This window comes from Oryzias latipes, chromosome 5 (genome assembly GCF_053564925.1).
Source record: "Oryzias latipes strain Hd-rR chromosome 5, Olatipes_Hd-rR_3.1".
Taxonomy (NCBI): Eukaryota; Metazoa; Chordata; class Actinopteri; order Beloniformes; family Adrianichthyidae; genus Oryzias; species Oryzias latipes.
The window spans coordinates 35,360,001-35,373,725 of NC_136241.1; the positions used below are offsets into that span (position 1 = coordinate 35,360,001).

Genomic DNA, 13,725 nt, shown 5'->3' on the forward strand with positions numbered 1-13,725 from the left:
TGGGTGGGTGGATGGATGGATGGATGGGTGGATGGATGGGTGGATGGGTGAATGTATGGATGGGTGAATGGATGGGTGAATGGGTGGAATAATTATGTCTGCTGTTTTTTAATCTTTTTGTAGATTTAGTAGATTATCAGATAATTAAGGGGAAAAAAACCTCATCAGAGCAAAAAGATCAACAATTTTATCAACTTTTGCTGGTGTAAAATAAAAACTGCTATTTGGTTGAATGCTGTAAAGCATTCAACCCTTTGTTTTCCTCTTCTGCTATCTTCCGCCGTTTTTCGGCACTTAACTCCTTCTACAATTTTTAACCGATTGTAACCATTCAACTTTTAAAATGTTCAGCTCTTTCAGCTAATTACTGCTATGACTTTTGGTACTTCTAATCCTTGTACTTTTTAAGATATTCCAGTTTTTCCGGGAATTTTTACCCTATTAAAATGCATTGGGAAGTTATGGTGCACGAGGCGCCCGGTTCGAAACCCGGTTTGGACACTTCAAAATTTTTTTATCCATTTAACTTTTAAAATTTTCTACCCTTTCAACTTATTCCAACAATGACTTTTGGTCATTCAAATCATTGAACTTTTTAAGATATTCCAGGATTTTCCAGGATTTTTGCTCCGTTTAAATACAAGGATGATCCTTGAAAACCTTTTTTGTTTTAACCATTGTAACTTCAACATGCTTTCAGCTAGAGACACCGTTCAAACATTGAAATGTTCGCAAGGCTTTGGACTTCAATATAAGGCTCAAAACTATTATGGGATGGCAACACCACCTAGAGTTTGGTGGCCATTTTGTGCCAAAATGTGAGGCAATTTTAAACTTCTTCAAACTTTCACCTACTTTAATCATTCTACTATTACAATGTTCAACCCTGTCAGCTTATTCCTTTCAGCTACTACTTTTGGTCTTTCAAATCTTTGAACTTTTCAAGATATCCCAAGATTTTCCAGGATTTTCCAAGACTTTTGCTTCATTTAAATACATGGAGAGTTCTTGAAAACCTCTGTTTCTTTTAAGCATTATAACTTTAACATGCTTTTGGCAAGAGACACTGTTCAAATATTGAAATGCTCACAAGGCTTTGGACTTCAACATACGTTTTGAAATTATTATGGGATGGCAATACAACCTGGAGTTTGGCGGCCATTTTGTGCCTAAATGTGAGGCGATATTAACCTTCAGTTTTTAACCTATTTTAACCAGTTTACTATTGAAATGTTCAACTCTTATAGCTTATTCCTTTCAGCTATGAATCTCGGGCCTTCATATACTTGAACTTTTCAAGATATTCCAGGATATTCCAGGATTTTCCAAGATTTTTGCTTCATTTAAATACATGGAGAATTCTTGAAAACTTTTGTTTCTTTCAAGCATTATAACTTCAACATACTTGTAGCTAGAGACACCGTTCAAACATTAAAATGATCACCAGGCTTTGGACTATAAAATACGTTTAGAAATCATTATGGGATGTCGACACAACCTACTGTTTGGTTGACAAAATCTAAAGCAAATATTGCAATAAACTTCATCCATGGCTTGAACGGAACATATTGAAATTCACTGGATCTGGACATATAAGGAATGTGGGCGTGGTTAGCCAACAAACTTCGTTGCTAAGGACGTCCAAAGGTTTACTTTTTCCGATTTGTCTGAAACTAATGTCGATTTGTTCGTCATCCCCAGGCGACCCAAACATAAAATGGTTGCTATGGAGATAAAATTAATAGAAAAGCCGCCATTTTGAAAAAAGTGGATTTTCTGTCAACTTAGAACATGTAGCTTTTGCCAATATGATACTCTCAAACAATGTGTTTTTTTGAGTCAGTTGATGATGCTGATGCTAGCAATTTTAGCCATTTTAGCATCATCTTCAAATTTTCAACAGTACATCCATTTTTATCAACAATTTCAGCTTTCATGCTTAACTCCGTCTACAAATCTTGACCTGTTTTGGTCATTCTACTTTTACAATGCTCACCTTTGACTTTTGGTCCTTTAACTTTTCAAAATATTCCAGGATTTTCCAGGACAGTTCAGCTATTTTTTCAACAATTTCAGCTTTCATGCTTAACTCCTTCTACAATGTTTGACCTATTTTAGACATTCTACTTTTACAATGTTCAGCTTTTTCATCATATTTCTGCTTTCATTCAGCAATACAGCATTCAACCCTGCATTTTCTTCTGGAAATGCAGCTTCTTCTAGTTATTGTTTACTGTTTGTTTGTGTTGCAGAAGAAGAGGAAACAGATCAACAGGGATGCAGATTCTCTCAGTCTGTGCAGTCTGGACATCAATGTAAGTCAAGCTGACGGCTTTAGATGGTTTTAGGTTTTAATGTAACCCTTGTTCTATCCTAGACACTTTAACATTGGGAGTTGGGTCATCTAGACCCACTAGACAGTGCTCTGAACCTTTTTTCTTCAATGATTTGTGATCTTCACTGGTGTCCATGGATTACATGAAATCTTTCCACCTTTATCCACCTTTGTCATGGTAGGGAGAACACGTCAACAGTAGAATAAATTTAAATGTATTTATTTACAGTGTAGTTTGAATAAAGATTTTATCACAGAACTACAGAGAATTCTTAATACAAGATTTGAAGTTAAGAGCATGCAAAGAATATAAAGAAATGGTTATTTTGTTAGAAAAAACAATTAATGTTTTTAGATTATTTTCTTTTTTCATAATTTTACTTTCTTAAAAAATAAAGTTACTCTTCAGTCAGCGAGCACAGCGTGACGTGGTTAGTATTCAGGGGCCTCAGGCGGTCTCTTTTCCTCTATGGCCTGGAAGTGGGCGTGACCAAAATTTAAGGTGGATCTTCTTCAGTGTGCGATGTCTGGTCTGCACCAGCAGGGACTTGCACAGTCAGCACTCTCTTCTTGGTTCCCACAACACCGCCCTTCACCACGACAACGTCATTGGTCACTTCTCCATAGTGGACAAATCCACCCATTGGGTTGATGTTCCTGTTGGACAGATCATGCTTAGCGGAGGGGTTGTTCTTGACAACCTTCCCATCCTTGATTTGGTAACCCTGGCCGATCTTGTAGATATTCTTCTTAATAATAATAATACTAATAATACTACTACTAATAATAATGGACTGCCTTCTTCCAAATGCTCAAAGTTCCTACGAGAAGAAGCTGAAGAAGATCGACCTCAAATGTTGGTCATTCTGCCCTGGGGCAGACTGAAAGAGGCGTGGCTGCCAGTTTGGCGCCTACCTCTGACCATCACCGGGACATTCATGCACATTCACACACTGGTGAAGTCACACTGGAGGCAGGGAGGGTGCAGCGTCTCGCCCAAGGACACAACGACAGTTGACTGGGGGTAGCAAGGATTGAACCGCCGACCCTTTCATCATTGTCAACCGCCTGAGCCACCGTTGCTCGTGGACGGACGGATGGATGGACGGAGGGATGGATGGATGGACGGACGGACGGACGGATGCATGGATGAATGGATGGATGGATGGATGCATGGATGGATGGATGGACGGACGGACGGACGGACGGATGCATGGACGGATGGATGGATGGATGGATGGATGGATGGATGGATGGATGGATGACGGTTTCCTGTGTGAAGTTTAGATTTGCTTTCAGGTTCTCAGCTCAGGTTCTTCAGGACCTGCGCTGAACATTTAAACACCTGGATTACAGTAATCCTAATCCTAATCTGACAGCTTTTAGCTGAGACCTCCAGCTGCAGCAGTGCATCATGGTTTTAGGGGGCCCTGGCTCCTCATGTCTGCGCCCCCCTCCCTGTATTTTTAGCCCGTTCCTTCCCGGGCGTGTCCCTCTGCCTCGGACAGGATGCCCCCCCCCCGTTCAGCGTACTGCGGCGGGACAAACACCCCATCAGTCTCACTTTGTTCCAGCCTGCGCTGACAGACACCCGACCTGGAATAAGTTACAGCGCATTGTTTTCTGCTGCAGCTCGGTGAATCATACTCGGCCTCTTTGTGCTCTGAACCTTATCTGATGGAGGGGTCAAAGGTCGGGAAACGACAGTTCATGAAAACACAGCAGTTCTGCCGAGCAGCTCCCCAAGAGGGACATGAACCTGAAAACAGCTTCATGCTTTCACACATGCAGATTTATTTCTGGTTGTTTACATTGACTGTAAATGAGACCTGGACTGAGTCAGTCTGGTGTCATCCATAAAAACGGATGACTTCCTTTCACAATAGATGCCGCCATGTTGGAACCAGACAACGTTAGTGAGCAGTGATTGGTTCTAGTCGGTCTGAGTCTGAGTTTCTATGGCAACACCAATCAGGAGTGAGCTTGTCTGAAAGCCACACCCCTACCACCTGAAAGCGGGCTACATGAAATCTGTCAAAGGATTTGAACGTTGGACGTTCAAATCTGATTTAGGAAGCAGCTCTGGAGCAGATCCAGAGTTTGTCCGGTCAGTGGGAACAGGAATCGTACAGAATTCCTGTTTCTACCTGAGAATAATAAACTGCATCCACCGCTGTCTGGTGGAACTATTATATATCCTTAGTGAGCATCTTAATCCATCCAAGTATCACTCCTTACTTGTGAATCTCTGCAGGTGAAGGTGGAGACCATGACCTCACTGCTCCACCTCTCAGTGGGCGGAGTCTTGTTAACACCAGAACGCATGCAAGTCTTACAGAAGAACCATGTTAGTTTAAACAGATTATGATAAACGAATCTGTAGCTCTACGAAACAAGAAGCTTCATTGGCTCCTTAATCTGTAAACAAGCATAGTTCATGACATCACGACTCAGATGTCTTGTCTAGAAGATGATCCCATGGAAGGAATAATATTTCATGATCCACCAAAGTCTGACGTCTTCCTGGACGTTTCAGGCTTTAATTCTGTTTTTTTCAATCAAGTTTAGAAAGCAAAGTTGTTAAATGTAAAACAGTCCCAAAAAAGCTTTGTTAAAGTCTCATCATCACTTTAACATGTTTTTTTTTCCAAAATAACTTTTAAAAGACATAAAGTGAAATTATAAACTAACCTTTTGCTCCAAAACGGCATTTTGTGTCTTCTACATGTAATCAGAGAATAACCCCGTCTATTCTGGACGTTTCTCCAGTGATCATTGATTCTTTCCTCCCAGTTAATTAAGACCCCCCCCCCCCCAGGCTGTCATGGTTGACGGGCAGCTGCTGATTTCTATGAACGGAGAACAAAAAAGACGGAGAAGAAGAACTAAGAGCACGTCTGACGGCTGAAGTGATTCTGTTTGAAGGAGGTCCATAGTTAAACCTGCAGACGTTTCATTTGCTTCAAATGTTGTTTTATGCTTGGTTACATTTTCACTGCAGAAATGACGCTCAGTGTTTTCAATAGGCCTGCACAACAAATCCCACATTTATCATTGCAACATCCATATCGCAAAAGTCTGTGAAAATTGTGATGAATGGTAACTTTATATGTGCTAAATCAATTTTATGGCAGCTGGAAGAATTTAACGAGTCCAATAAATCCATTTATGCATTTGACCAATCGGATAGAGCCCTTTACATCATCGGCCAATCAGAAGGAACCCTTTCATGTCAGATGTTTGCCTCCTATGTAGACGAGAGTCATTTGACTTGAATTTAAGTTATGTTGACACTTGTTTAAATTAAACTGTTGCAGTAAAATGCTATTTGTTCATGCATCGCAAGTTATATCGTCATCACAATATTGATCACTAATATTGCGAGTTTTCTTCATATTGTTTAGCCCTAGTTTTCATTTTTGATTATTTACGGTTTATACCTAAAATACTTTCAGGTTTCTAAGTGAAAAGCTTTAGATTCAAGTTTGACGTTCTTTCAACAAGCTGGATGCAAAGTCAGCGTAACCCTTGTGCTATCCTAGGCACTTTACCATTGGGAGTGGGGTCATCTAGACCCACTAGACAGTGGGGTCATCTAGACCCACTAGACCAGAGGTGGGCACTGAGGGCCGCAGTCCTGCATGTTTTCCAGCATACCCTGCTCTGGCATGTTCTGATTGGCTGGACACACCTGAACCAGGTAATCAGCCATGAGTAGGGCAAGATTATTGGCTGGACACACCTGAACCAGGTAATCAGCCATGAGTAGGGCAAGAGTATCTGGAAATCATGCAGACACACCGGCCCTCGAGGCCTGGAATTGCCCACCCCTGCACTAGACAGTGCTCTGAACCTTTGTTCTTCAATGATTTGTGATCTTCACTGGTGTCCATGGATTACATGAAATCTTTCCACCTTTATCCACCTTTGTCATGGTAGGGAGAACACGTCAATGGAAGGGGGGGTCATTTGGACCCCATAGGATAGCACAAGGGTCACGACGAGCTTCCTCTGAAAGGAGCAGTCAGAGACGCCTGTGGAGGTCGGCGTCCAGCTCTGACATCACCAACTGTTGACCGAAAACACAATCAGCTTTTCTCTGACACGACCACGAAACTTCTACTGTGAAATATTTTCATGTTTGTAAAAACTAAAGTGGAATAAGATTCCCAGAGATAAATAGCTGCTGATCCGTTCACATTTAAGTTTCCTGAAGCTCAGCCCACTGTTGTTTTTCCAGAATAATCCAAAGGGAACTTTCTGTTCAGTGGAAAGTTTCAGAAATCAAAAGTCCTTTTTCTTCTGGACGTGCCGTCTACATGACAGAACGTTCCCAAAAACGTTCCCAAATCCGCTCTTTTCCGGTCGGAGTAAAGGTCGTGACCTTTTCCTCTGAGCTGCTTTATAGACGGAGCAGCCGGGAGTTTTCTGTCCATGTTTTACCAGTGATGGATCAGAAGATCCATGAGATGAACGCAGTTCTGCTCCAGGTTCACACTGATCTGCAGAGCAACGTTGATCATAAAAAAGGAAGAATGAAAGTCACAGGAAGAGGAGGAAAGGAAGGAAAGCAGAGACCGAGCCTAGAGAGAGAGAGAGAGAGCCCTCCATCACTGAGGGGGGGGGGGGCAGCAGCTGCCAGAGATTTCCACAGACTCTCAGAGGAGGAACCTGGACAGGAGCAGAAGACATCAAGTCCAGAAGTCCATGACCGGGTCCCTGCACCACAAACCTGAAGGAACCGGACTCGTTCTCCCACACCGCCGCCCGGATCATGACTCTGAAGGTCTTCGTTCCCCCTGGGAGACCTCGCCGTCCGGGACTCGGTCAGGCGTGAAGCTCGCCGTCGTCGTGTTGGTGGGGGGGGGTGGCGTGTCAGCAGGATGGTGGTGGGACAGAAACCCTTTGGACCGCAGCGCTTTCTTTCCGGACGCTCCGAGGAATTCAGCACCAGCGGGCCGAAGCAGGTGGAGGTAAGACGGGGCTCCTCCCACCATCTGAAGACGTCTGAAGGAACAGACCCAACGGACCCCCCCCCCTCCCAGTTCAGTTCAGTTTGGTTTGTGAAGAAGGAGCCTTCCGGAGAAAGTTTAGGACGTCCCTGAAAACATCACCAATCAAATCGATTGATTTCTAACTTCAGACTCAAAGTTATGATCTGATTGATTTCATTTGGTTCTGATCCATTTTAAAAAGATGAAGCACGTTTAGTAAAACTAACGTTTAAGAAAAACCACCAAAGTGACAAACGGACCGATTGACGAAATCTTTTTAATGCTGCATTTATCGTCTTGTTTACTGTATTTTATGTACATAAAAATATTTTTACTAAATTATTGATAACTCATGGGACACAAAGACTACAATGGAATTCGGATCAGGTTTTCCAACGGCTCTTATAGTTCTACAGAACCTCAGATCTTCTTTAGGTTCTGGAAAAGCAGAAAGGACTCAGTCATTTAATTTGGGACAAATTGAAGAGAAACAAAAATAACGTTTGAAGTTGCTTAACAAAAATGTTATTTTTATTTTTAAAAAGGTTTTTTCTTGTGAATTAAAATTTTAAAGACAGTTTCTAGATGCAAATTGTAGAGTAAGTCAGAGGCTGAATATTTATTGATCCCATGTACTTCTGACCAACTGCACTGATTGATCCTTTCAGATGAAGCCCCTCCCCCTCCCAGAAACTAATCACAGCAGGTCAGAGGTCGTCCTGTCAGGCATCAAACCGCTATTGACTGTTTATGACCTGAAAATAGGGTTGTGTTTTTTTTTCTTTTGTTTTTTTAATAAAAAAGAAGAGAATAGGTGTTGTCATCTAAAACAATATTTGGATCTTTTTCAGAAGTATCTGTTTTTTTTAGCATCTTTTAAAGGCAAAAAGTTTGAACGTTTGTTTTTTTCCCACCAAATTTTGAAACGAAAACAATTCAGAAAAAGAACTTTTATTTTGGTAGTCTGCTTCCTGCTGGAGGAAAGAAAAAAGCTGTTTTCATGATTCTGAGTTCCAGAGAGTCAGCTGACTGTGGAAACACACATGCACACACAGATCTGTGCACGTTTGTAACATGCAGCGCTCCAAGACATTTCCAGATCCTCAGACTTCATGAGTCCAGGTTCTGTTCAACAGAAAAACGAAGACATGAAAACCATAGTCTGGAACTGTTTCAACATGTAAACACAGGCAACTTCCTGTAAACTCCAGAACTTCATCTTATTATTCAGGGAAAGGAGGTGGTTCTGCAGTAATATCACAGTCTAGCTTACTTCTCAGCCCTAAAGTTAAAAATGCTTATAATTCATTTGAAAGCATCATATTGTCTTTAAGTCACCCAAACAGGAAAACTCGAAAACCTGTTTTACTCATAATTATTTATCGCCCCCCCGGCCCATATTCAGAATTTTTAACTGAGTTTTCAGACTTCCTATCGACTATTGTCTTAGATTCTGATCAAATTATAATATTAGGGGATTTTAATATTCATGTTGATGACCCCAGTGACTGTCTAGGAAAGGCTTTTGCAGCTTTATTAGATGATGTTGGTTTCACCCAAAGTGTGAATGAACCCACTCACTGTCATAAGCACACCCTGGACCTTGTTCTAACCCATGGTATAGAGATCAGCCAGCTGAGTGTCCTTCCTCTTAACCCCATCATTTCTGATCACTTTCTGATTACCTTCCAGTTTACACTGGAACATCCTTCTGCCCCAGTGAATAAGAAACAGCTTAGAAGAACCTTAACTGACCGTTCTGTGTCTGAGTTTAAACACACAGTTCAGCCAGTACTTAGTGATATTCTGAGAAAATACTCTGAGACCAGCTCCCATATTATCAGTCCTAGTATAAATGACCACTTTGTTAATGATGCCTTACAAGCCCTCAGGAGTACACTCCATGTTGTTGCCCCCTTGAAACCTAAGTTCGTCAGACAAAACCGAGTAGCACCGTGGTTTAACGCTGAAACTCGTTCTCTTAAACAAGAAACCCGTAAGTTGGAAAGAGAATGGCGCCGCTCCGGTTCAGAGCAGTCTCTGGATATCTGGAAACATAGCCTATTAAATTATAAAAAAGCTCTGCGTAGAGCTAGAAGCCAGTACTATTCAACCTTAATATCAGAGAATGGAAACAATCCAAGATTTCTTTTTAGCACTATAGCTAAATTAACTCGCAGTCAGAGCTCAGTAGAACCACATGTTCCTGTTTCTCTCAGCTCTGTTGATTTTCTTACATTTTTCGATAGTAAAATCTCAAATATTAGACATAAGTTAAATCAAGTTATTCCTACTATCAGCCCAGAACAGGCTGAAGTGGTAGAAATGGAGGCATCCATAGAAACCTCTGTAACATTAGACTGCTTCACTGCTGTGGCTCAAGCGGAAATAACATCAATTATTACGTCCTCCAAATCCTCAACGTGTCTGTTAGACCCAATTCCCACTAGACTTTTTAAAGAAACTTTTCCCCTAATTAATGATCCCATATTAACGATGATAAATGCCTCTCTGGAAACGGGTTACGTGCCACAGTCTTTTAAATATGCAGCTGTTAAACCTCTTCTGAAAAAGCCCAGTTTGGATCCTAGCATCTTGGCCAACTATAGACCGATATCAAACCTGCCCTTTATTTCTAAAATCCTAGAAAGAGTTGTAGTTAAGCAGCTTTACTGCCACCTACAGGACAACAGCCACTTTGAAGACTTTCAGTCGGGGTTTAGACCTCACCACAGTACGGAAACTGCACTAGTTAGAGTCTCTAATGACTTGTTATTGGCCTCAGAAAAGGGACTACTTTCTATTCTGGTCCTGTTGGACCTCAGTGCAGCCTTTGACACTATCGACCACGGTATTTTACTCCATAGATTAGAGCAGGACATAGGGATCAGAGGATCTGCTCTCCAGTGGTTTAAATCCTATCTGTCTGATAGGTATCAGTTCGTTAATGTAAATGGCCATTCCTCTCAGTGCACTCGAGTCAACTATGGAGTCCCACAGGGCTCAGTCTTGGGACCGATCCTGTTTACGCTTTATATGTTACCCCTAGGAAACATAATCAGGAAACACAGCATTAATTTTCATTGTTATGCCGATGATACGCAGTTGTATTTATCCATGAAGCCTGACCAGAATGACCAGATAGAGAAACTGAACGCCTGCATCAGTGACATCAAGACCTGGATGACAATTAATTACCTCCTCTTGAACCCAGAAAAAACTGAGGTCATTATACGTGGTCCTAAAAACCTCAGAGATGCTCTGTCTGCTCAGATAGTCTCCCTGGATGGCATAAGTATAGCCCCCAATTCCACAGTTAGAAACCTTGGGGTTTTACTTGACCAGGATTTATCATTTAAGGCTCACATATCTCAGGCGTGCAGAACTGCCTTTTTTCACCTGCGGAATATTGCTAAGATCAGAAATATACTTTCTAAGAGTGATGCTGAAAAACTCATCCATGCATTTGTTACGTCGAGGCTGGATTACTGTAACTCCTTGTTAGCAGCGTGTCCTAAGAGTTCCTTAAGAAGTCTCCAGCTTGTTCAGAACGCAGCTGCTAGATTGTTAGCTGGAACTAACAGAAGAGATCACATCACTCCTGTGTTAGTTTCACTTCACTGGATCCCAGTTGATTCTAGAATTAAGTTCAAGATCCTCCTGTTAACCTATAAGGCCTTACATGGAATGGCCCCGTCCTATATTAAGGACCTCATAGTCCCTTACCATCCAATCAGAACACTTCACTCGCAAAATGCAGGACTGCTTGTGGTTCCTAGAATTAGTAAAAGTACGGTTGGAGGTAGAGCGTTTAGCCACCAAGCCCCTGTCTTATGGAATAAACTCCCAGCTCATGTAAGAGAGGCCGACTCAGTTTCTACATTCAAAGCTAGACTGAAAACATTCCTCTTTGGACAGGCTTATTGTCAGACTAGTTAGTATTCAGAGATTATTTAACTTAATGTTAGTTTGTTTAAATTAAACTTAATAATAACTATTTCTTTTAAAAGGCTGCTAGAAGTTGAAGCTGGGGTAACTATGGTGCACTGGGGTTCTGTCCTCTTTTCTCTTCTACTTCTACCCTTCCTCTCCTCTATTCTTGATCATAATGCATCATTTAGTTCTCCATGCCTCTGTTTGGTGCAGTGATTCATGTATTGTCCCTCTTTCCCTCTCCCCTCCTGGGGAGTGGGAGTGCTTCCAGACTCCAGTTGGCTCATCCGTGCTCCTGTTCCTGACCGTTTACCTCGCCTTTGCTCCCGCTCCTACACCTGGCTGTGGATCCTGCCTCTGGCTCGACTCGCGCCTTTGACTGTCCCGATAACCACAGCTGGATGAAGCTCGTCTGCTGGACTTTTATATATGTAGTTGTAGATTTAGATAAGTTAATTCTTCTCTAAGATTTCTGGTAAATCGCCTGTACGTCCTGGGGGAGGATCCCTCCGTCATGTGGGCACCCCTGAGGTTTCTTCGTTTTTTTCCGGAATCCGGTTTTTTTGGGAGTTTTTCCTTACCGCGAAGGGGGGTCTAAGGGCAGGGATGCCAGTATAGCTTAGTCAGTTTGTTAGTTCATTTTAGTATTTTTCTATTGAACTCTTTGTATTCGTGATCCTTTTGATTTCATGTTTTACTTCGAAGCCCATCGAGACGACTGTTGTTGTGATTTTGGGCTATACAAATAAAATTGAATTGAATTGAATTGAATTATTTGAAAAGTCAGGCGGAAAACGACTTTCCAGTTGTTGGTTAATAATCGGGCCCCTGGTTTTTTTGGTGTCCCTCAGGGATCACTTTAAGGTCTCACTCTTTTCTTTTAGCTTTTGGTTCCAACACTTTGATGTTTTGACAGACGCCTTTCCTTTTTTCCAAACTTCCTGGTTTTCCTTGTTTGTGTTTAATGTCCTGCCTTTGTGGTCCCGTGTTGGAAGCGGAGTCGTCTCCTCGGGACTTTGCCCCCCTAAGTTCAAACCTTGGTGTCTGTCCTGCAGGAGCCCAGCTCCAAACGCAGCAAACCCGTTTCCAGGGTGGCGTCTCTGGCCAGCCTGCTGCCGCCTGTCAAAAGCACCCCCCTGAAGAGGATCGGCCTGCGGCTGCAGGTGAGTCCAAAGCCGCTCCCTCACTGGTTCAAATGTTAGCAAGAACCTCCTCTGTGTTCAACGGAACCTGGGGGAGGAGCTTCAGGGAGCGTCCAGTGTTAAAGTCTGTCTGCCTCCACAGCGCTCCATCAGTTTGCATCATGACAATCAGAGCGCCGCTCCTCTTCCTCCCTCTTCCTCCTTAACAATGACTGCACGGGTCATCCCGGCCGCCATCTCTGACTCCTCGTCCTCCGTCACAGCATCTCGTGTTTCCACGGCAACAGCTCAGCCCTCCAAGCGCCGCGACAGCAAGCTGTGGAGCGAGACGTTCGACGTCCGAACGGGAGCGACTCAAACTCTGAGCCCGAAGGAGATCAAACGACAGGAGGTGAAGGTCACACAGACGTCTGCTGCTGCTCCGCCTCCTGTTTCTACCAGGAGGCGGAGCAGCAGCTGCTGACGTTTTCCTCACTTCTCCTGGAAAAGTCCATCCTGACATTAAAAACAATTTGGTGTCTGATGATCAAAGAAACGATGATGTTTCCTTTTGGCTCCTCTTCTCCCTCCTGAAGGCTATTTTTGAGCTGGCTCAGGGAGAACAAGACCTGGTGGAGGATCTCAAGCTGGCCAAGAAGGTAACCAGATGTTTTTGATGTACTTTCTCCAAATGTTAAACCCTCAGTTCTTTAAAAATGGGAAATTTACTCAGATCATTTTTTCCTCAAGTTTGGAGTTTTTCCCTTACCACGAAGGGGGGTCTAAGGGCAGGGATGTCCAGTTTAGCTTAGTCAGTTTTTTAGATCCATTAAGTATTTTCCTATTGAATTCTAAGGATTCATGATCCTTTTGATTTTATGTTTTACTTTTTCAATTACCGATACGAAGCCCATTGAGACGATTGTTGTGAATTTGGGCTACAAATTAAACTGAATTGAATCTCAATTCCAGGACTTTAGATCTAAAAGCCAATTTGCTTCCAGAAAAGACATTTCTAAAGGAACTCTCCTTCAATGTGAGGCAGAAGACGTCTTAGTGAGGGCTGTCTGTGCAGGAGCAGCATACCTGGATAGAAACAGGAGCCTTTGGTTGGTGCAGACGATTCTGGGGAAAACAGCGACATCTGGAGGATAAACGACGCAACAGCAGCCTCTCCAGAGTTGAACTGTCTGCAAGCTGAGGCTCTTTTCACGCTTCATTTCATTTCTCTGGTTAACCCTTGTGCTATCTTAGATGACCCCCCCCCCCCTTCCATTGGCGTGTTCTCCCTACCATGACAAAGGTGGATAAAGGTGGAAAGATTTCATGTAATCCATGGACA

At 42.6% G+C, this 13,725-nt stretch overlaps 1 protein-coding gene across 11 annotated transcripts in view; it reads left to right on the forward strand.

Annotated features, from left to right (window-relative positions):
• arhgef3 (Rho guanine nucleotide exchange factor (GEF) 3) overlaps positions 1-13,725 on the forward strand; it is a 29,203-nt gene that overhangs the window by 11,107 nt on the left and 4,371 nt on the right. For 5 of the 11 annotated variants that reach the window (XM_078947821.1, XM_011475694.4, XM_078947827.1 and 2 more), the window contains 4 exons: positions 2,253-2,315; positions 12,318-12,425; positions 12,547-12,795; positions 12,980-13,042. In XM_078947821.1, coding sequence (XP_078803947.1) covers positions 2,253-2,315; positions 12,318-12,425; positions 12,547-12,795; positions 12,980-13,042 — 483 coding nt within the window. Of the gene's footprint in view, positions 1-2,252; positions 2,316-7,188; positions 7,309-12,317; positions 12,426-12,546; positions 12,796-12,979; positions 13,043-13,725 lie in introns of those variants that run through there. The other 6 variants (XM_078947822.1, XM_078947823.1, XM_078947825.1 and 3 more) reach the window with 3 other exon arrangements.